This window comes from Zonotrichia leucophrys, chromosome 9, assembly GCF_028769735.1.
Source record: "Zonotrichia leucophrys gambelii isolate GWCS_2022_RI chromosome 9, RI_Zleu_2.0, whole genome shotgun sequence".
NCBI classification, from domain to species: Eukaryota; Metazoa; Chordata; class Aves; order Passeriformes; family Passerellidae; genus Zonotrichia; species Zonotrichia leucophrys.
In genome coordinates, this window is record NC_088179.1 from 23916251 (window position 1) to 23939167 (window position 22917).

At 53.8% G+C, this 22917-nt stretch overlaps 1 protein-coding gene across 2 annotated transcripts in view; it reads right to left on the reverse strand.

Annotated features, from left to right (window-relative positions):
* The window catches only part of SCHIP1 (schwannomin interacting protein 1), a 95648-nt gene that overhangs the window by 1345 nt on the left and 71386 nt on the right, over window positions 1-22917 (reverse strand). Inside the window, exons 1-6 of one of the 2 annotated variants that reach the window (XM_064720772.1) lie at window positions 17343-17576; window positions 5825-5943; window positions 3678-3795; window positions 2912-3109; window positions 2155-2278; window positions 1820-1913 (exon numbers count right to left, since the gene is read on the reverse strand). In XM_064720772.1, coding sequence (XP_064576842.1) covers window positions 1820-1913; window positions 2155-2278; window positions 2912-3109; window positions 3678-3795; window positions 5825-5943; window positions 17343-17372 — 683 coding nt within the window. In that variant the 5' untranslated portion in view covers window positions 17373-17576. Of the gene's footprint in view, window positions 1-1819; window positions 1914-2154; window positions 2279-2911; window positions 3110-3677; window positions 3796-5824; window positions 5944-17342; window positions 17577-22917 lie in introns of those variants that run through there. The other variant, XM_064720771.1, reaches the window with a different exon arrangement.

Sequence of the window (22917 nt, forward strand, 5' to 3'; positions counted from 1 at the left end):
GGCAAAGACAGATCCCTGTCCAAGCTGGCCTTGGGCACTTGCAGGGATCCAAGGGGCAGCCTGGAAAATCCATCCCTGGGCCTCTCCACCCTCCCAGGGAACAATTCCTTCCCAAAATCCTGGGTGGCAAAGCTTTAATCCCAAAATTCTGGGTGGGAAAAGCTTTAATCCCAAAATTCTGGGAGGAAAAGCCCCAGATGCTGCTGCTGGCGAGCTGTGAACTGTGAGGGGAGAGCAGTCCCTGCCTCTCCTGGTGAGGGAAACTGTGAGGGGAGAGCAGTGCCTGCCTCTCCTGGTGAGGGAAACTGTGAGGGGAGAGCAGTGCCTGCCTCACCTGGTGAGGGAAACTGTGAGGGGAGAGCAGTCCCTGCCTCACCTAGTGAGGGAAACTGTGAGGGGAGAGCAGTCCCTGCCTCTCCTGGTGAGGGAAACTGTGAGGGGAGAGCAGTGCCTGCCTCACCTGGTGAGGGAAAGCTGTGAGGGGAGAGCAGTGCCTGCCTCTCCTGGTGAGGGAAAGCTGTGAGGGGAGAGCAGTGCCTGCCTCACCTGGTGAGGGAAAATGGAGCTGTGAGGGGAGAGCAGTGCCTGCCTCTCCTGGTGAGGGAAAGCTGTGAGGGGAGAGCAGTGCCTGCCTCTCCTGGTGAGGGAAACTGTGAGGGGAGAGCAGTGCCTGTCTCTCCTGGTGAGGGAAACTGTGAGGGGAGAGCAGTGCCTGCCTCACCTGGTGAGGGAAACTGGAGCTGTGAGGGGAGAGCAGTGCCCGCCTCTCCTGGTGAGGGAAAAGGCTGTGAGGAGGGAGAGCAGTGCCTGCCTCTCCTGGTGAGGGAAAGCTGTGAGGGGAGAGCAGTGCCCTGCCTCCCTGGTGAGGGAAACTGGAGCTGTGAGGGGAGAGCAGTGCCTGCCTCTCCTGGTGAGGGAAAGCTGTGAGGGGAGAGCAGTCCCTGCCTCACCTGGTGAGGGAAACTGAAGCTGTGAGGGGAGAGCAGTGCCTGCCTCTCCTGGTGAGGGAAAATGGGAGCTGTGAGGGGAGAGCAGTGCCTGCCTCTCCTGGTGAGGGAAAGCTGTGAGGGGAGAGCAGTGCCTGCCTCTCCTGGTGAGGGAAAGCTGTGAGGGGAGAGCAGTGCCTGCCTCACCTGGTGAGGGAAAGCTGTGAGGGGAGAGCAGTGCCTGCCTCACCTGGTGAGGGAAAATGGAGCTGTGAGGGGAGAGCAGTGCCTGCCTCACCTGGTGAGGGAAAATGGCTGTGAGGGAGAGCAGTGCCTGCCTCACCTGGTGAGGGAAAGCTGTGAGGGAGAGCAGTGCCGCCTCTCCTGGTGAGGGAAATGTAGAGGAGTGCTATGTGAGGGGAGAGCAGTGCCTGCCTCTCCTGGTGAGGGAAAGCTGTGAGGGGAGAGCAGTGCCTGCCTCTCCTGGTGAGGGAAAATGGGAGCTGTGAGGGGAGAGCAGTGCCTGCCTCACCTGGTGAGGGAAAGCTGTGAGGGGAGAGCAGTCCCTGCCTCACCTGGTGAGGGAAAATGGGAGCTGTGAGGGGAGAGCAGTCCCTGCCTCTCCTGGTGAGGGAAACTGGAGCTGTGAGGGGAGAGCAGTGCCTGCCTCACCTGGTGAGGGAAAGCTGTGAGGGGAGAGCAGTGCCTGCCTCTCCTGGTGAGGGAAAGCTGTCAGGGGACAGCAGTCCCTGCCTCACCTGGTCAGGGAAAATGGCTGTGAGGGGAGAGCAGTGCCTGCCTCACCTGGTGAGGGAATGAGCTGTGAGGGGAGGCAATGCCTGCCTCACCTGGTGAGGGAAAGTGTGAGTTGAGAGAAGCAGTCCCTGCCTCACCTGGTGAGGTCCTCGATGTCCACCAGCATGGCGTCCTGCTCCGTGTGCAGCTCGTCCCGGATCAGCAGCAGCTGCACCAGCTCCTCGTTCAAGCCTGAGCCGGGGGAAAGGGGATGAGTTTGGGGTGTCCTGGGGATCCCAGCTGGGGATTGTGTCCCCAAAAGTGCCACATCCACAGGGCTTGAAATCCCTGAGGGATGGCGACTCCAGCCCAGCCCTGGGCAGCTGGGCTAGGCCAGACAGCCCTTTCCATGAGGAATATTTATATTTATCCCAGAGAACTGTTCTTAATTAAAGCAGGCAGACCCCAGAATAATGAAGCAATCACCACTTACTTTCTATCTGTGAGTGCAGGTCGTTGACTATCACCTGTAGCTGCCCGATGGTCATGTCCCTTAAGTCAGTGGGTTTTAAACTTCTCTTCATCAGGCATTCACTTATATGAGGCATATGTGGCAGCTGGAAAGAAACATTCAATATTTTACTGCTTCCTTCCAATATTTTACCGTTTCCTTCCAATATTTTACTGTTTTCTTCCCATTATTTCTAGCACTGAGCAGTTTGTCCCCTCAGTTTTGCATCCCCCCCTCACAAACAGGCAGCAACGACTCCAGCAAATGGATCCACCCCAGCCAGAACTGGGCAGGCTCCCAGGGGGCAGAAAGAATCAAGGGCAATCGTATTTATAGAATGCTCCGGGGCAGATTCAATGATGCTCCCAGGGGAGCAGGAATATCTGATGGATGGACAGATTGGAATATTTTAATAGGACTTTGGCCCCCAAAGGGGAGCAGGAATATCTGAAGGAATTGGCTCCCAGTGGAGCAGGAGCAGGAACATCTGATGGAATTGGGGGTGAGGGTGGTGGTGACAGTCCTAGGCCGGGGCAGGAGCGCTCCAAGATGGGATGAAGACTCCAGCTCAGAGCACGAGCAGCCTCAAGGCAGCACCAACCTCCAGCACCTCATTCCCTGCTCCCATTTCTCCTTCCAACCCCTTTTCCACCCCTCCTGTCCACCTCTAGCACCCTGTGAGCCAGAGCCACCAGAGGAGTTGGATGTCCTGCCTGGGGTCACTCCTGGCCCCACTTACGAGATCTGCTACCGGCGACTTCTTCCTGTTCTGCTTCTCCACCTCCACCTGCATCTTGGCCATGGGCTTGGCCATAGCCAAGGCCATCTTGGCTTCAGCCTGGAGCTTCTTCTGCCTGCTGAGGAAATCCATGTCATCCAGGGACTCCGACTCCTCCTCCGTCGTGTCTCTGTCCGAGTAGGACGAGCTCTGCTTGCTCTGGGGAAGCAAAGAAGCCACAGCAAAGTTTGACCTATTTTTGTGCTTTTTTTCCCTACAGAAACTGTCAAAAGCATGGATTTATTTCTTATCTTAATCCACTGGATTATCTTTAAAAATCAGAGTGATTCCCAGCTAGGCCTCCTTGGCTTTACAGGGAGGGAGAAGCCCAGCAGATCAGAAGGTGTTGAAAGGTTAAAGAGAAAGGAAAGGAAAGGAAAGGAAAGGAAAGGAAAGGAAAGGAAAGGAAAGGAAAGGAAAGGAAAGGAAAGGAAAGGAAAGGAAAGGAAAGGAAAGGAAAGGAAAGGAAAGGAAAGGAAAGGAAAGGAAAGGAAAGGAAAGGAAAGGAAAGGAAAGGAAAGGAAAGGAAAGGAAAGGAAAGGAAAGGGTTCACATGAAGGCATCAAGTCTACAGCAGCAGGGGAGGTTTCTTATCTGTCCCTCAGCATCTCACATTTACTGAGGGCTGGAGATGCTGCTCTGGGGTTTGGGGTTGCTGTTTTAACAGGATCAGCCTCCCCAGGGACGCCTGTGGCTGTCCTGCTGCAGGCTGAGGTGCCAGACCCACCATGGGTGACAAGGGCGTGTCCAGGCTGGTCTCTGTCTTGCTGTCATCGCCGTCGCTGTCCTTGTCGCTGCCGCTGTCGTTGACAAAGCAGATCTGCAGGTTCATCCCGCTCTGTAACCTGGGTGAGCACAGGGACAGGTGACACCGCTGTCCCCTGGGGCTGGGAGTGCCACCAGCTCAGCAGGTGACAGCTCAGTGTGGCACTGGGAGCTGCTCAGTGTCACAGCGCTTCTACCACCATCTACTGATAAACTGCAGAATTACCCCCACACGGCAGGGACTCTTGGTTATTTTTTATGGTCATTGGTTCAGAATGTCATTATTGTTTTTGCTTATTCAGCTCTGATTACATTAAATAAAATCTATAAAATGCAATAAAAGATATGGAACGTGTTACCATAAAAAGCCACAAAGATTATTTACAAATAAAGAATGAAAAAAATAAGACAAATGTGTAAAGATATAAATGGCATATATAACAATATATATTATAAAATATTTTATCAGTGGTGGAAATTATTTATTCACTGTTTGTTTCCAAGACACTCCTGTAACACAAGAGTTTATTCTGGTTTATTTTCCAGCCCCCTGCTCCACTGTTGGATTGGGATTGATCAACCCCACGCACATTCCCCTCCCCAGGAATGATTTTCTCTGGGTGCAGGATCAGGGTAATCCTGCAGGCTGAGAGAAGGGAAAAGCCCAGGTGAGAGATCCCAATCCATCCCCACCTGCTGGAGATGGAGAACCCCCAAATCCTGTTGTTCCTCATTCCCAGTGTGCTGGGAGCTTGTATTGCTCCTTAGGAACAGCAAACTCCTATTTCCATTTATTTCTGTGGGGTTTATTAGTTACCATTACCACAAAATCAACAGGATTAATAATTGTTTATTAATGAACAAGTGAAGGTGGTGAGATCCCGGCAAGGAAGCTGTGGCTGCCCCTGGATCCCTGGAATTGTTCCAGGCCAGGTTGGACAGGGTTGGGATAGTGAGTGTCCCTGCCCATGGACAGGGAGCTGGATGAGCTTTAAGGTCCCTTCAGCATTCCATGTTCCAGCTCTGCAATTCCATAAAAAAACATGGGAATAACATCCTGCAAATGTTCCTGCAGGCCCTGGAACAGGGAATACTTTTCCTGGGTTATAAATATTAACAACCACCAAATCCTTCAGGCACAGCTGGCAATTTCTGGGGGCACAGCTGCCAAACCCTGATGAGCTGCGTTAATTAGAGCCCTGCTCTAATTACCAGACAGCAGCTCCTGGTTCAGCTGTAACTACAGACAGCAAAGCTGTTTTCCCTTTCAAATGATCCGCAGCTCAATTTAACTCCACAACTGCACCTCTCCCCTGGAACAGCAGGATTCCTCCTGGGTCCCTGCCTCCCTAAGCCTCCTTTCTTCTCCCATCCCATGGCAACAGGTAGAGCTTCACTCCCAGCATGGGAGGTGTTTGATGCTTCCCCAGTGCCCTGGGTTCCTCCCAGCTGAACACAAAAAGGACTTTCTGCATTGTATTCCATGCAAAAACCTTAAAAATCCAAGGGAGGAACCCATGTGCAGCTCCAGGGATGGAGCCGTGTCCGGAGCAGAGCTCGTGGATGTGGAGGGGAGGCAGGAAGCCACATTAAAGCTTATTTTGTCCATCCTCTGCTGCTTCCTGAACTTTAATTGCTTTTCCAATCATTAATCGCAATTCCAGAATAATGGAGGTTGGAATTCCCAAATGGTTTGGGTTGGAAGGAACCTTAAAACTCATCCAGTGCCATCTCTGCCACGGCAGGGACACCTCCCACTGTCCCAGGGTGCTCCAAACCTGGCCTTGGGCACTGCCAGGGATCCAGGGCAGCCACAGCTTCTCCAGGCACCCTGTTCCAAATCCTACATGAAACCCTGAAGGAAACCTAGCTCAGAAAGCTTCACCTCATTCCCTTTATCCCCTCAACATCCAAATACCTTCCTACCCAGTGCTAAACAAGAATTTCCCCCCTCATTTACAAGAGTTCATATAACACACAGGTGTTGCATCTGGATGTTCCAAGCACAGAAAATCCAGGGATTTGGTTAAAGTGCAGTGTGAGGGATGATCCTGGGATGTCCCACTGCAGAGATCTCCCCCTTCCCTGGGGATCTGGGCTCTGGCTTACCGGGAGGACAGGCTGGGCTTGCCGCTCTTGCTGCAGCTCGTGTAGAGCCCGGGGCCATCGTCGAAGAAACTGCCCAGGGCCAACTTCTGCCTGATGGACTCACGCTCATTCTTCTGGGCCTGCAGGGAGGGACAGGGTCAGGCTCGGGGCAGGGACACGGGGAATGAAGGTCTGAGAAGGACACACGGAAGGATGAAGGTCTGGGAAGGGACAGGGAGAGATGAAGCTCTGGGAAGGACACATGGAAAGATGAAGATCTGGGAAGGGACAGGGAGGGATGAAGCTCTGGGAAGGACACATGGAAGGATGAAGCTCTGGGAAGGACACATGGAAAGATGAAGATCTGGGAAAGGACAGGGAGAGATGAAGCTCTGGGAAGGAAATATGGAAAGATGAAGGTCTGGGAAGGGACAGGAAAGGATGAAGATCTGGGAGAGGACAGGAAAGGATGAACTCTGGGAAGGACACATGGAAGGATGAAGCTGTGGAAAGGGACAGGGAGGGATGAGCTCTGGGAAGGGACAGGAAAGGGTGAAGCTCCTGGAAAGGACACATGGAAAGATGAAGCTGTGGAAAGGGACAGGGAGGGATGAGCTCTGGGAAGGGACAGGAAAGGATGAAGCTCCTGGAAAGGACACATGGAAAGATGAAGATCTGGGAAAGGACAGGGAGAGATGAAGCTCTGGGAAGGACATATGGAAAGATGAAGGTCTGGGAAGAGACAGGAAAGGATGAAGATCTGGGAAGGGACAGGAAAGGATGAAGCTCTGGGAAGGACACATGGAAAGATGAAGATCTGGGAAAGGACAGGGAGAGATGAAGCTCTGGGAAGGACATATGGAAAGATGAAGGTCTGGGAAGAGACAGGAAAGGATGAAGATCTGGGAAGGGACAGGGATGGATGAAGATCTGGGAAGGACACATGGAAGGATGAAGATCCAGGAAGGGACAGGAAAGGATGAAGATCTGGGAAGGACACATGGAAGGATGAAGCTCTGGGAAGCACACATGGAAGGATGAAGCTCTGGGAAGGACACATGGAAGGATGAAAGTCTGGGAGGGACAGGAAAGGATGAAGATCTGGAGGGGACAGGAAAGGATGAAGCTCTGGGAAGGACACATGGAAGGATGAAGATCTGGGAAGGACACATGGAAGGATGAAGATCCAGGAAGGGACAGGGATGGATGAGCTCTGGCCAGGCCAGGGCACAGGAAGGAGAATTGTCCCACCGGCCCCACCACCAAGCTCAGCACATCCAGCACCTCCCAAGCCTTCCACACCTGGCTCAGCCACAGAGCACATCCCAATGGGAATCCCCATCTCATGGAACCAGCCTGGTCTGGGGTGGGGTTGGAAAGGACCTTAAAGGGCGTCTGATTGCACCCCAAACTCACTGACAGATATATCCTGGTATATTCCCCAATATCTGCACCTATATCCACACACAGCCACCTCCATCAGCATCTTCCCCTTCCCTGAGCAACTTCCAACCCCACCGAAATCCCTCTCCTGCCAGCGTGCCCAGGGATGGATTTTGAACCATTGTCATCAAATCACCCCTGGGTTTAAAAATGTATTTCTATTTATAAATATCAACAAAACACAAGTGTAATTATAAATATAAATATAGCCACAAGCACAGTCACAACAATACACATAAACATAAATATAAGTACAGGAGTTTTAAAATAGCAATCAACAAAACGATTTGCAATGAATCCCCGATCAATAACTGTGCAATCAATGTGCAATAAATGCAAATCTCAGCTCCAGATTCAAAACCTCCCCCAGTGTCTGTCACTAATGGGTCACGTGCCAACACTGACAACAAATTCAGGAAGTTATTGATGGAAGGAACACTTGGAAAGCCTCAAACATTTAATTATAAAATAACACTCAATACCCAATCCAGAAAACACAACAAAAAGAAATAGGGCAGGCAAGGCTGGGCTGCCTCCATGGGGTTAATTCGTGGAATTGTGCTTCCCATATCCCACCTCAGGAAAAATAAAGCACTTTTTTGTACAAGGAAGTGTGACAAAATGCAAATTATTCACCTAAAATAACGAATGATTTAATTCCAGCTCCAGTGCTGATTATACACATTATTACCCTGCCCATTAAATTGTCAATTCCTTACCAAAATAATTCATTTATAACCTAACTCCATTTATTTCAAATCCTTAAAATAACAAAAATAAACCCCACGACACCAAGCAGCACCGAGTTTTTGGGCTGAGCTCCAGGTTCCTGAAGTTTTACCCAGACCATTTTGTTTTTAGGCTTCAATAATCAATACCTCAATCACATGGAGACAGATTTAGGATTATAAACAGCCAGCCCTGCTGGGGAGGGCAGGACAGGGGAAAAAATGAGGAGAAATGAGTGAGAATCACTTTTAATGAACTGAAAGCAGAAGGAGGGAGGTTGGTGCCAGCTCCTCGTGCTGCCCAGGACTGAGCTGGGAATATCCCATTTTCCAAGGCAGGCCCAGGCTAACGACCATAAAGAAGTCCAGAGTCCTATTTGTTATTATAAAATGGGGAGCAGTTAGCAAGAAATAAAATATACCTGAGGGAAAACTGGACTTTAGGCTCTGGATAAATTACCTGACAGCTGCACTCAAAATCCAGAGCTGGGTATGAAAAATTATAAATGGAGAAGGGAAACAGCAAGGTGGGTTTTGACTGTGAAATATTCTGCCTTGGTATAGAAGGAATAATGGGTCAAATCCTCAAAATGCAAAGGTAACTCCAAGGGAAACAACCCCGTGGTATTTAAATGTGTATTTTGGCACTGACCCAAAAAATAAAAGTGTTTCTGCTCTGTGCAGAGCTGAGCACAATCCAGTTCTCACAATGATTTTAGACAAAAAGCTGCTTTTGACTTTTAAGGGGAGAACAAAACAATCTGGGGCGGATTTTCCTTCTTCCCCTCGACCTTCCCTGTCGGAAGGGCAGCAGTGGAGCCTGGGAGGGGAACACAGCTCCAGGGAACAGGGACACACGTGTCACACAGTGCTGGAATAATCCTGCTTTGGGATGGAAGGGACCTCAGAGCTCATCCCAGCCATGGCAGGGACACCTCCCACTGCCCCAGGTGCTCCAAGTCCCATCCAGCCTGGCCTTGGGCACTGCCAGGGATGGGGCAGCCCCAGCTGCTCTGGGAATCCATCCCAGCCAGGAATTCCCAATTCCCAATCTCCCACCCATCCCTGCCCTCTGGCACTGGGAGCCATTCCCTGGCTCCTGGAGAGGAGAAGGATCCAGGGAGAGCTCAGAGCCCTGGCAGGGCCTGAAGGGGCTCCAGGAGAGCTGGAGAGGGACTGGGGACAGGGATGGAGGGACACCCATCAGGAGCACTGGGACAGCAGCAGGGACACTGGGACACCAGCAGGGACACTGGGACACCAACAGGAGCACTGGGACACCAGCAGGGACACTGGGACACCAACAGGAGCACTGGGACACCAGCAGGGACACTGGGATCTCAGCAGGAGCACTGGGAACCAGCAGGGACACTGGGACACCCAGCAGGAACACTGGGACACCAGCAGGGACACTGGAATACCAGCAGGAGCACTGGGACCCAGCAGGGACACTGGGACAGCACAGGACACTGGGACACCACAGGACACTGGGAACCAGCAGGACACTGGGACACCAACAGGAGCACTGGGACACTCGGCCAGGCCACCAGGGCTATTTTTGCCAGGCTCTGTCATTCCCAGCCCAGCCCAGGCCTATATTTAAAGCCCCAGAGCCAAAGGCAGCGTCTCATTTTATCTCTGCCCTGCACAGGGGCTATTCTGGGATTTACAAACAACGTGGATCACAGAAAATGCGGGTTTATCTCCCTCTCTCTTGCCGGGGTGAATGCAAACCCAAGTCAAAACTTGTGACCCAAGTCAGAACAAAGTGACGCTTGACAATGTGCCTTAAACCCCCGGGGGTTTCCAGGCAGGAGAAAGCCTTTGGAAGCTCCCCCTGCTATTTTATCACCAGGAGATAAGGAAAGAAGGAAGGAGGGAGGTTTGCCCCGTGCCAGCCCTTTACAAACCGCGGATTCTCCCAGCTCCAGCCCCCGAATCCCACCGGGCTGGGCGGGCCCGGGCAGCATTCCCGCAGCATTCCCGCAGCACGGCGGCACACAAAGGCTCCTTTCTGTCCCTTTCTGTCCCTTTTTGTCCCTTTTACCTTTTTGTAGCTGCCCTCGGCGGGCGGCGGGGATGCTTTCCTGATGACGTCACCCATTCCATCACCCCGCTCCCGGCTCCCGGTGCTGCCTCGGCGCCGCTCCCGGCCGCGCATCGCACCCGGCCCCGGCCCCGCGCCGGCAACGGCGCTCGCTCCCGCCGGGATGCTCTTCCCGCACCTCTCCGCTCCCCCAGCACCTTGCTGCTCCCAAATAAAGGCAGCGAGCCCCGGGAGAGGAGCTGGGAATCCGCGTCCTCCTCCAGCCGCTGCCAGCGCCGGATAAAAATAACCCCGAGCTCCAGCGGCGGCACAAGGGCAGGAAAAATGCCGGTGTCTGATGTCAAACCCCGGGCTGGCCGTGCTGCCGGGCCGGGAGCGAGGGGCTTCCTCCTTCCTTCCCTCCTTCCTTCCTTCCTGGGGCTTTTCCCCAGGGAAGTTACCCCAGGGAATTCCCAGGATCCACCACAGGGATTCACGTCCCAAAAATGGGAACCACCAGCTGGAATTGTTACTCCATGCGAAACCCACCAGCAAGGACCCCACGGAGCTGTTCTCCAGCTAAACTGGCTCTTCCAAGGGTTAAAAAATCCCAAATTTATTGGAATTAAGCATCAGAGGCACCCAGCCTGACCCTGTGGGTGTGGAGAGCCTGGGGATCCCCAAAATTCCATCCCTGGCTCCTGGGGGGACTCAGAGCCCACAAACCTGGAGCTTCCATTCTCCTGCTTGGAGATCTGGGCTTCCCAAGGGCACCACCGACCCCCTGCCACACAAATCCTGCTCTGTCCCTGCTGAGATCCCATCCCAGCCACAAAGGTTTGTCCGGATCAGCTGCAGGAGAGCAGAGCTCACGCTCAGGGCAGGAATTCCCAAAAGGAATCCTTAGGAAAATGGAATTATGCCACGGTTTCTCCCCAAAACTTGGCACAGCAGCAAGAAAAATCCTGATTTTTGGTGCAACACAATTATAGATAAATAATTTTAATTGCCCTATGATGTTTAATGAGATATCCAAGCCATGCTGACATCAAATGCAAATTCCAGGTAAATTCCCAGCTCCAACAACACCCAAGTGATGCATCCCAGCATGAACCTACTCTGAATTTTCAGGGCAAAACCAGCAATAATAAATGTTTAATTCCATTCTAGCCCCTGGATGGTGCTTTGCAACTGTAATTCCCAAATGAAACAAAGTCGTCCTCTGGATATTTCCTTATTTTCAGTTTCCCTCCGCCGCTGACTCATTGTGTCCTTTCCTGCTGTTGCTAAATCCGCTTCCTCTCCCAGCTGAGGACGGAGCCTGACACAATAAACCCCAAATAAACAAAGAAATCACGGCACAGCCCCAGGGGAAGGATGCGTGGCCAGGAGCAGGGGCTGGGGCTGGGATTTGTCCTGGTGTGTGACAATCCCCTCCTGGTGTGTGACAGTGACAATCCCCTCCTGCAGTGCCCTGTCCCCGCCATCGGGGATGTCCCCGTGTCCCCTCCCCACCCCTGCAAAGTGACCCCAAAGCCACAGAAGGGCAGGAAGTGACACAGCCCCAAAAATAGAAATAGGAATGAACAGACTCCAGCCTTGCCAGCCGTGGTTTTTGGGGCATTTTATCCCCTGTCCCAGCTTTCCCTCCCCTCTGCCCTGCCCATTCCCTGAGCTGATCCCACAGAGCTGAGCCCAAACCCTGCACCAGGAGCTGCTCCAGGCCTCGGGAGAAGCCCCAAACCCGGCTGAGCAGCACAGCTGGGAGCACAGCTGGGAGCACATCTGGGCCCTCCTCAGTGCCAGGACCTGCTCCCTCAGGATGGGCTGGGAAAGAATGATTTAAACTGGGATATCTAAAGGAAAATGAATTTTAGGATTCTCTCAGCACAGGGACCAAACCCTTTGGTGTTCAGCCCTTTCCCCATGGGCTGAACCCACGGCCATCATTGTCCCTCTGTTGGAACATCCCAAAAAGGCTCCATGTGCCCCAGGAATGGGGATCCCTCTTCTCTGGAGGGGAAGAGCCTGATTTCCTTTTTCCAGCAGTAAGGGAAAGCTCAGAGCAGCTAAACCTGCAGCAGGTCAGACTCTGGGGGCTCCCTGGGATGGGAGCACACGGAGCCAGCACTGCCAGGAATGCCAGGATGGGCATGGAAGGGTGGAAATCATCCCTGAGCGAGGCCAGGAAACAGGGCACAGCGAGTGTGGGGTGCTTGGAACACACCCCCATGGCTCCAGGACAAGAAGGCAGCAGAATTCCCCTTTCCTGAGCATGAAAGCATTGCTGGAGCCAGTGAAATCCCCCTCGGGGCTGGGTGGGCTCCAGACGGGGAGGAATTCCCCATTCCTGCTGGGATCAGCTCCCAAACACTGCTGGATCCCAAGGGAGGAGAGGAACCCCTGAACTCCCAGCAGAGTTCTCAGAAACCTCCCTGAGCTGCCAAAATCATGGGCACGGGGCACTCAGGGATTGAGGTCAGCTCCAGGATCTCGGAATGTCAATGCCAGAACTATCAGGGAGAGATCCTTGACAAGAGGATGGGACAGGACAAGGAGAAATGGTTTTAAACTGGCAGAGGGCAGGGATGGGTGGGGTTTTGGGAAGGAATTCCTGCCTAGGAGGGTGAGGAGGCCCTGGAATGGATTCCCAGAGCAGCTGTGGCTGCCCCTGGATCCCTGGCAGCGCCCAAGGCCAGTTCAGATGGGGCTTGGAACAACCTGTGATAGTGAGAGGAGTCCCTGTCCATCAGGATGGGTTTTAAGGTCTCTTCCAATCCAAATTATTCTATCAATCTCTGATTCCATGCCACAAAACCTCAATTTTATTGCAAGTATTGGAATAAACCTCTCCCACCAGTCCCTTCCCAGCACAGGGAATTTGTAAAATTTAGGGATGAGCTGAGCCAGGGCCTCCCTGAGGTGATGCTTCCCTGAGCCTCAGCACACCCCACGTGCTTTTCCAGCTCTTGGCAGAGCCTTTTTGTGGGATCCCTGTCTGAACAAGGCCCCAGAGCTGCTGACAAAGGCTCTGTTTCATTGTCACTGCTGTGGGACGTGGGGCAGTGCCACAGAAGCTCCTCAGCTGTGCCAGCCTGGAGCACTCTCCATGGAATGGGGCCAGGCCAGCAGCTCTCCAGCTTCTCCACACTGGGTTCTCATGGAATTTGAGGTTTTCCCAAGGTCTGTCCCTCGGAGTTACATTTTGCCACCAGAATTTGCACTCACTTTAAAGAAAAATATGGTATCAGCTGATTTCTGGAGCCTCCAAACCCCTCCTGAGACCAAACCAAAGAAAACTCATGAAGCCTCCAATAATTTTGTGAATTTTATGGATTAATTCCAGGGGTCTCTGGGATCCTGGGAGGGGTGGGGGGCATCCAGCCTGCCTGGTTCATCCCTGGCACTTCCAGCCTGATCCAAAGTGGCACCAGCACCTCCCTGGCACAGGGTTTGCCAACAGATCCCTCCCAAAACCAGCCAAATAAAGCCAACCCCAACACCTGGGCACATCCCACATCCCTGAAAAACCCACCAGGCCCCACCACTGCCCCACCTCAGGGGCGATCTCGAAGCCACTAAAATCTCTTTTCTCCTCAGGTCTCTTTTTAATTTTCCCCGCACGTGTGGAGCCCTGGAACCATCTCTGGAGCCCTGGTGCCAGCAGATAGCTCAGCCCTGCCTGGTGCCAGAACACGGAGCCAAATCCTGTTCCCAGGGGCAACTGGAGCCTCCTGCCTCAGGCACAGCACCGGGTGCCCCTCCATTCTCTGCTTTTCACCAGAAATTCAGAAATCCGCGATTCAGACACGTCACCCACTGGTACAGCAACGGTAACAAACGTGGATTAAAGCGGGAGGAGGCTGAGGAGCCCAGCACTGCTCCCTGGAGCTGTCAGGCCCTGCTGAAAATACAGATTTACACAGCAAACTGAAGGCCTGCCTGAGGCTGAGGGCCAGTAAAGCCCAGCTGAGCCACCCAGCAGAATAAAACCTTTATTTCTGGGCTGAAGCCGGGATTTGCACACTGGATTTTTATTCCATGTGGGCTCAGGAGCTCACAAAACATCACTCAGCCAGGGTTTTCCTAATCAGACTGCAGGAGGAACTATGGAGGCCTAAATAAAATGTTTGATACAGGGAAATAAACTGGAATAAATAAGAAAAGAGCATAATTAAGAGAGAAACCCACGGCACAGAGAGTGGCAGCCTCCAGCCTGATCCCAGGATGCATCCATGGAAAAGATGGCAGATGCTGGGGCCTCCAGGCCGTGGAAGAGCCACCCTAAATCCCAGGAATTCACCTGACACCACATCCAAACCCCAGGAGAGCCCGGGGCCACCTGCACTGCCCAGCCCAGCCCTGCCAGCTCAGCTCCGGGGGATCGGGGATTTCAGGAACATCCTCCTCTTCCTCAGCCCCTGCCCATCCCAGCTCCCTCCCTGCCACGGGCTTGGTGGCCCAGCCATGACCTGGGCACGGCACAGTTTTTCTGCTGGAATTCTCCAAAACAAACCCATTTTCAAGTTTTCCCAAGCGCCGACTTGTTCCTGTCTTTGATTTATTTTTGGTTTCTTTAAAGGGGTGTGGGGAAGGAGCAGAGCAGAGCAAGCACTGCCACCCCCTCCCAGGGCAGCCACGAAATCCCATCACTGCTGTGATCCCAAAGCAATCCCGTCACTGCTGTGATCCCAAATCCCGGGATTGCCGTCCACAAAAGGATTAAAGCTCGGCCTCGGGTTAATGGGGCTGGGAGGGGGCTGGGGCTGCTCTAATCCCTGCAGCACCCCAGCATGGTTTGGAAACACACTTCCATTGAAAAGATGTTTCCCGGGATTCTTTTTCCTTAGGATTTGGGTGGTTTCTGGCTGGTTTCCCTCTAATATTCATGGGTTTGGAGGAAAGGAACCAATCCATAACAAGCAGGGTTTGGGAGCAGGGAAAGGCGGCAGCGCTGGCGCAGTAACACCCAGGGATTTTGGCCAGGCCCGTGCCGCAGCTCGGCATCATCACCACCATCATCATCACCACCATCATCATCATCATCCCACCCCCCGGAGCCCTCCCAGCCGGGAAACAATGCCCAACCTTTAACCCGTGCGTTCCTGAGTATGCTGGGAAAACATCCGCTGCTCCCAAACAATGGCACCATTTATCCCGGCTGTCCAGAGCAACAGGCTCGCAGTGCAGGGAAATCAAAAGGCTGGGGAAAAAAAACCACCAAAAAAACCCCAGGATATTTTTTCAAAAGAAGTTAAAAATAGAAATTCACTTCCAGAATTGCGAGACTGAAAATACTCCGTGAAAAATCATTTCAGCGCCTCTCTGTTTCGTTATCTTTTCCCTTGGCGAGATATTTTGCATCTGAGATATTTTGTTGGAAAACACGGCCTGAAGTTGGAATGAAACACGGGAATGGAGGAAAAACAAGGAAGGGGCGCTGGCCCGGGCAAGGCCCTGCTTGCTGAGGGTCCGGCTCTGGGGATGTTTGGGAATGGGGGTTTTCCAAAACACTGCACGGAGGCAACGGCATTCCTCAGCATCGCCGCGCCGGGGGGACAGGTGCTGGTGCATTTAATAATCCGCCGGTGCCATCGAGCCCCTAAATGAGCCATCGAGACCCTAAATGAGCATCGAGACCCTAAATGAGACATCGAGCCCCTAAATGAGCCATCGAGACCCTAATTGAACCATCGAGACTCTAACTGAGCTGTCGAGCCCCTAAATGAGCCATCGAGCCCCTAATTCAACCATCGAGCCCCTAAATCAACCATCGAGCCCCTAATTCAGCCATCGAGCCCCTAAATGAGCCATCGAGCCCCTAAATGAGACATCGAGACCCTAAATGAGCATCGAGACCCTAATTCAACCATCGAGACTCTAACTGAGCTGTCGAGCCCCTAATTGAGCCATCGAGCCCCTAATTCAGCCATCGAGCCCCTAAATGAGCCATCGAGCCCCTAAATGAGACATCGAGACCCTAAATGAGCCATCGAGCCCCTAATTCAGCCATCGAGCCCCTAAATGAGACATCGAGCCCCTAATTCAGCCATCGAGCCCCTAACTGAGCCATCGAGACCCTAAATGAGCCATCGAGCCCCTAACTGAGCCATCGAGCCCCTAACTGAGCCATCGAGCCCCTAAATCAACCATCGAGCCCCTAATTGTGCCATCGAGCCTCCAACTGAGCCATCGAGCCCCTAACTGAGCCATGGAATCCCCCGAGAGCTGCTTCCCGTGCAGGTGCACCCACAGCACCCATCCTCTCACCCTCCTCTCTCCAGAGGGAAACGCAGCCCCAAGGCCAGCCCAGCTCCCAAGTTCCCCACTGAAATAATCCCGATGTTCCCCAAACACAGGGAGCTCCGGGGCTGGGGGCGGCCGGGCTGCCTGCTCACGATCACCGCCATCGCCGGTTCCTGCGGAACCCGGAGCAGCCCGCAGCCTGTGAATCACCATCCTGCGCTCGCAGCAACGTGGGAAGCGCAGGAAATGCTCTAAAACAGACATCCCTGCGCTGCGGCAGCTCCGGGACTGCCATCCCGCGGCTCGCTCGCTCGCAGGGAGCGGTTTTATCCCGGCAGGGAGGCGCTGGGATGCGGGCAGGGGGATGCGGGCATCCCCGGCCCCGCTGAGCCCCCCAACATCACACGGCGAGCACAAAAGCCCCGGGGCTGCTCTGCCTGCCGAGCCCTGGGGTGCTCGGTGCGAACCCCGGGATGCTCGGAGCGAATCCGGGGATGCTCGGTGCGAACCCCGGGATGCTCGGAGCGAATCCGGGGATGCTCAATGCGAACCCCGAGATGCTCAATGCGGACCCCGAGATGCTCGGAGGGAACACTGAGATGCTCGGTGCGAACCCCGGGATGCTCAGTGCGAACCCCGAGATGCTCGGAGCGAACCCCGAGATGCTCGGAGGGAACACTGAAATGCTCGGTGCGAACCCCAGGATGCTCAGTGCGAACCCCGAGATGCTCGGTGCGAACCCCGCGATGCTCAGTGCGAACCCCAGGGTAGTCGGAGCGAATCCGGGGATGCTCAATGCGAACCCCGAGATGCTCAATGTGACCCCGCGATGCTCGGAGGGAACACTGAAATGCTCGGTGCGAACCCCAGGATGCTCAGTGCGAACCCCGAGATGCTCGGTGCGAACCCCAGGGTAGTCGGAGCGAATCCGGGGATGCTCGGAGCGAACCCCGCGGTTCTCGGTGCGAACCCCAAGCGGCGGCCCCGCGCTGCCGCAGCCCCGGGGGCGGCACAGAGCGGGGTTGGCTCCAGCCGGGGCTGGCCGGGGCTGGCCGGGGCTGTCGGGGCTGGGGGCCAGGCCGCGCTCGCCCCTCACCTGGTAGGAGCAGTTTTCCTGGTGAACCATCTCGGTGCATCATCCGCCGCCGCCGCCCCGCCGGCAGCGCCCGCAGCCGCCGCGGCCCCGGCGGGGGAGGAGGAGGAGGAGGAGGAGGAGGATGGGGAGCAGGCAGCGGCAGCAGCAGCAGCAGCAGGAGGAGGAGGAGGCAGCCCGGGAAGATGGATGCGGCCGCGCTGCTCCGCCTGCGCACGGCGGCCCCGGGAGCGCGGGGGGGCCGGGCCGGGGCCGCCTCCGCCCGCTCCGCGCCGGGCTCCGGGCGGGGCTGCGCGGCCGCGCTCCTCTCCACGAGGGGAAAAATCCCTCAAAGCCCCCTGCACACGGGGAGGCTCCCCCGGGCCCGGCGGTGCCGCGGCAGCCGCAGCTCCGAACCCCCCGATCCCCCGGAGCCCCCCGGGACCGGCCCGGCCGGGATGGAGCGCGGCCCGGAGCACCCCAAAGCAGGCGGCCCTGGAACGGCAGCTGCAGACACCTTCCCTGTGCCTGCTGCCGCGGAAATGCCGCCCGGGAGTTCTGCGAGAGGCTGTGCCCTACATTCCGGTTATTTTTACCTCCTGCAGCCGGCAGGGAGGGAGCCGAGCTCGGCCCCAGCGCCCACCTGGCCCCGGCCGGGATTGGGGCAGGGAAAGCGGGGAAAAGGGCCGGGCTGGGCATCGGGAACATTCCTGCACTGAAGGGTGGGTTAAGCACTCCACGGGAGTCACATCCCTGGAAAGGTTCAGAAAACAGGTGGCTGGGAATGAACCGGACCCACTCGGGAATGTGGCTCAGCGAGCACTGGGTGATCTTGGGGGTCTTTTTCAACCCCAACAGGCTCATTCACAAGAGGCCCTGGCCGCGGCTGGAGGGTGAGGACACCCCAAAATGTCATTTTCAATCCTTTTTTGTCTGGACAGAGCTCGTGCAAGGGGCACCAAACACGCAGAAAGCGATGGTGGGGTCACAGGCTGGGCTCACACCGTGCCCCAGGCAGGGAGCAGCAGAAATTCCATCCTGCCCTCCTTCCCTCCTTTCCAAACAGGATTTCTCCTGCTCTAGGCCCAGCTGTTCAGGGATTCACATGACTAAATCCAGGAACACTTGCTCAGGGCAGCTCGGGATTGATTCCCCCACACCAGATGTGCCTCTAGAAAAAAAAAAAAATAAAAAAGCCTTTGTGGGATCATCACCCTGCCCCAGCTCTCCCAGCTTCCCACCAGCACAGACAGGCTGGAGCAGCTGTGGGAGGATGGATGGAGAATCCCTGGAGCCCTTGTGCAGCTGGGGCACGGATGGAGAGAAGCCCCAGACCCTCCTCCCCAGTGCTCTCTCTCCCCTGCAGCAGTAGAGCTTAAAAAAAAAAAAAACAAAGACACTTCATTTAAAAAGAAAAAATTAATATATTCTGCATGAATTTTTAAGAGAGCATGAAGTCATCCTTGGTTTTTCCTGGATCTGCAGAGAATCCCATTCATGCAGACATCAAAATAAAAATTCATCCAAATAAACCATCCCCACTCTGCAATTTGCTGCATAACCTTGGCTTTGTCTGGAGAAGGAGCTGTGGCAAGCTAAAAGCGGCTCCAAGCATTACATAAACTCAAATTCCATTTATTCTGTGCATCACAAGGAAAACTACACTCAGTGGTACCACACAGCTTCATTTTCAGTGGGACAATCCCCAAAGCTGGATCAGAAATGCTTAAAAGGGAATTTTGAGGAGGTGAGGCCTGAGCCCACCAAGGATTCACTGCTGGGAGTGGGGAAGGTCCAGTGGTGACCCCAAGCTTGGTGCCAACCTCCCCATTCCAGGGCTGGAGGGGATCCCCCAGGAATCAAAAGTTTCTCCTTTTGGAAAAATAATTCCAAAGAGAGCCAGGTTCACCTGCTGCAGCAGAGGCACCTGTTCCCAGGCAGGACCTGCTCCCAGGACACGAAGGTGGGAATGCCAGGAATTATCCTCAACCTCTGGATTTGCTCCACAGGTGGAAAAGGCCAGGAATTATCCTCAACCTCTGGATTTGCTCCACAGGTGGAAAAGGCCAGGAATTATCCTCGACCTCTGGATTTGCTCCACAGGTGGAAAAGGTGGAAGGAAGGAGGTGGAAAAGGCCAGGAATTATTCCTGACTTGTAGATTTGCTCCAGAGGTGGAAAAGGCCAGGAATTATCCTCAACCTCTGGATTTGCTCCAGAGGTGGAAAAGGCCAGGAATTATCTCGACCTTGACTTGCCCACAGTGAAAGGTGGAAGGAAGGAGGTGGAAAAGGCCAGGAATTATTCCTGACTTGTAGATTTGCTCCAGAGGTGGAAAAGGCCAGGAGGATGTGGGAATGCCAGGGATTATCCTCAACCTTTGGATTTGCTCCAGAGATGGAAAAGGCCAGGAAGGAGGTGGGAAAGGCCAGGTAGGGAGTGGAAAAGGCCAGGAATTACCCCTGACCTCTGGATTTGCTCCAGAGGTGGAAAAGGCCAGGTAGGGAGTGGAAAAGGCCAGGAATTATCCTCAACCTCTGGATTTCCAGAGGCAGAAAAGGCTGGGAAGGAGGTGGGAAAGGCCAGGAATTACCCCTAACTTCTGGATTTGCTCCAGAGGTGGAAAAGGCCAGGTAGGGGGTGGGAATGCCAGGAATTACCCCTGACCTCTGGATTTGCTGCTCTGCTCCAGCCCCATTCACATTCCCTGGCAGGCAGGCAGGAGGGAGGTGGGCAGGCAGGTAATGATTAAAGCTGAGAGGGATTAATGTGAGGGAAAGGCTCTGGCAGCTCTCCAGCTGGGTCAGCTCTGGGATGAGGATGAGCACGGGCTGCTGCTCCTTCCACAGCTCCTGGGACCCCCACCCACCTATTTTCACTGGAAAAAGAAACCCAGGGGTGCCTGCCCTGCCTAATTTGCGTTTCTTAATGAGGCACCCCCAGTTTAAGGTGTCTGATACCACTTGTGAGATGATCCAGACGAGTTTTCCCAAAGCTTTCCCCAAACCAGCTTTGGATTTAGGAATGTGTGGCTCAGGAATCCCTGGAGAACATCTCCAGAGGGCCTGACATGGGAAATGCTGCCCTCCAAACCCCTCCAGGGGGATTGGGAAGGTGCTGCTCCGGGGAAAGTGTGCCCTGGAGGTGAGGTGGGCACCAGGAATGAGCCAGGCCTGGTTCCTGCATGCCCACAGGGGGGAATTCAATCCCATGGCACTGGCAGCACATCCCTGCCCAGGGACACCAGGGAAAGAAACCTCAGCTTCACCTGACACTCAGATTCTGAATAGAAACCTCAGCATCACCAGACACTCAAATTCTGAAAAGAAACCTCAGCTTCACTACACTCAATTCTGAAAAGAAACCTCAGCATTGCCAACACTCAATTCTGAATAGAAACCTCAGCATCACCAGACACTCAGATTCTGAAAAGAAACCTCAGCTTCACACTCAGATTCTGAAAAGAAACCTCAGCATCACCAGATACTCAGATTCTGAAAAGAAACCTCAGCTTCACACTCAGATTCTGGAAAGAAACCTCAGCTTCACCTGACACTCAGATTCTGAAAAGAAACCTCAGCTGCACCAGACACTCAGATTCTGAAAAGAAACCTCAGCTTCACCTGACACTCAGATTCTGGAAAGAAACCTCAGCTTCACACTCAGATTCTGAAAAGAAACCTCAGCATCACCAGACACTCAGATTCTGAATAGAAACCTCAGCTTCACCAGACACTCAGATTCTGAATAGAAACCTCAGCATCACCAGACACTCAGATTCTGAAAAGAAACCTCAGCTTCACACTCAGATTCTGAAAAGAAACCTCAGCATCACCAGACACTCAAATTCTGCCGGTGAGACAATGGAATTGCCTTAATTATTCCTCTACAGAAGGAAGAAATTATAGAGGAAATATTACAAATATAGAAATTATAGAAAAAAATGTTAGAAAAATAGAATTTATTTTCTTCTACACAAGGAGGAAACACCTGGTATATCCCCAATTCTGGGGGAAAAGAGAATTTCTGCTCCTGGGCTTGTATTTTTAGGATTTTTTTCTTTCTATTTTTAAGCTGATAGGAGCGCCCTGGCACATCCCAAGCCGTGTCCCAGGGAATTCCCAGGCTTTCCGCTTTCCCTGGCTGCCCCAGCTCCCAGGCAATCATTAACAGCGGAGGGAGGAGCACAGGGAGGTTATCGGCTCTCCCATCCCCGTTCCCGCCGGGAATGCGCTCCTTCAAAGGGATGCGATCCCTCCCATTCCCGGTGCTGGGAGCCGTGGGAAGGAGGGAAGGAAGGAGCCGGGTTATTTCTCACAGCAAAGCCACATCCAGCCCTTTTCCCGGCGGTTTTGGCAATCCCCACATTGATTTTTACACACTCGCGTCGTGCTCGGATCCCCCCCAGCCACAAAGCTTTGGAATGGGAAGGGGAAGGCAGCCCAGGCACGGAATTCCTGCTGGACACCCCAGGAATGTTTTCCTGCCCACAGGCATTCCCAGAGGGGCCTTATCAGCTGGGAAGGTTTATTTTCCAGGCTGGTGTTGGCCAACCCACCCCGCTGATACAAAAGCCAGGCTCAATAAGTGATTTTTTATTTTTTTATTTTTTTTTTCAAATCCCAAAATAAATATGCTGCTGGAGCGTGGAGCAGGTGAAAATCAGGGAGGAGTTCAAGAGCTGGGAATGTTTCATTCTCAGTTTTCACAGAACTGAAGGACTGGAGAATGGTTTGGAAGGAATGTAAAGCCCATCCAGCCCCACCCCTGCCATGGGCAGGGAAATCTTCCCCTATCCCAGATTGCTCCGAGCCCTTCCAGCCTGGCCTGGAATCCAGGGGCATCCAGGGAAAATCCATTTCAGGGCCTTATAGGGAAGAATTCCTTCCCGATATCCCATCTAACCCTGGCAGTGGAGCCATTCCCTGTGTGCTGTCCCTCCATCCCTGTCCCCAGTCCCTCTGCAGCTCTCCTGGAGCCCCTGCAGGCCCTGAGCTGTCCCTGGAGCTTTCCCTTCTCCAGAGGAACATTCCCAGAGCTCCAGAGGGGCTCCGGCCCTGCAGCAGCTCCATGGAACGCTCTGGGATGCTGATCCTGAGGGAGAGCATCCCTCAGAAGGAGAGGCAGGGACCCAGCCCAGCCCCAGCTGGGCTCCCAAAGGCTTCCCAAGCACAGCCAGCTTGGATGGGAGCAGGAATTATGCCCAGCATCCCGGGATTTCAGCTCTATTTGCTGATGATTTCCTGGGAGTGAGGGATTTAGCTCCTCTTTAAGCCCAGTTAAGCTTTCCCTGGGTTTAAATCCAGCAAGAAAAATAAAGAAAAAAGCGATTATTTTTAATCGGTTAATACTCGACATCTGTTGGAAAGGGGAGTATTTGTTTGGATTACACCCATGGATAATGCTCTGCACTGTTCCTTTTGCTCTGGAGGAAGATGATGCCCAGGGTTGTCCCTCATTTTGGGGGGTTACTCTGCTCCAGGTGGGAATCAACCTCCTGCAGCTTAAGGACCCAATGTCCTTCCCTTTCCCAAGCCTTTTTTCCTTCCCTGCAATTTTCTGCATCCTTTACAAGCAGCACCTTTACAAGCCCACCTGAA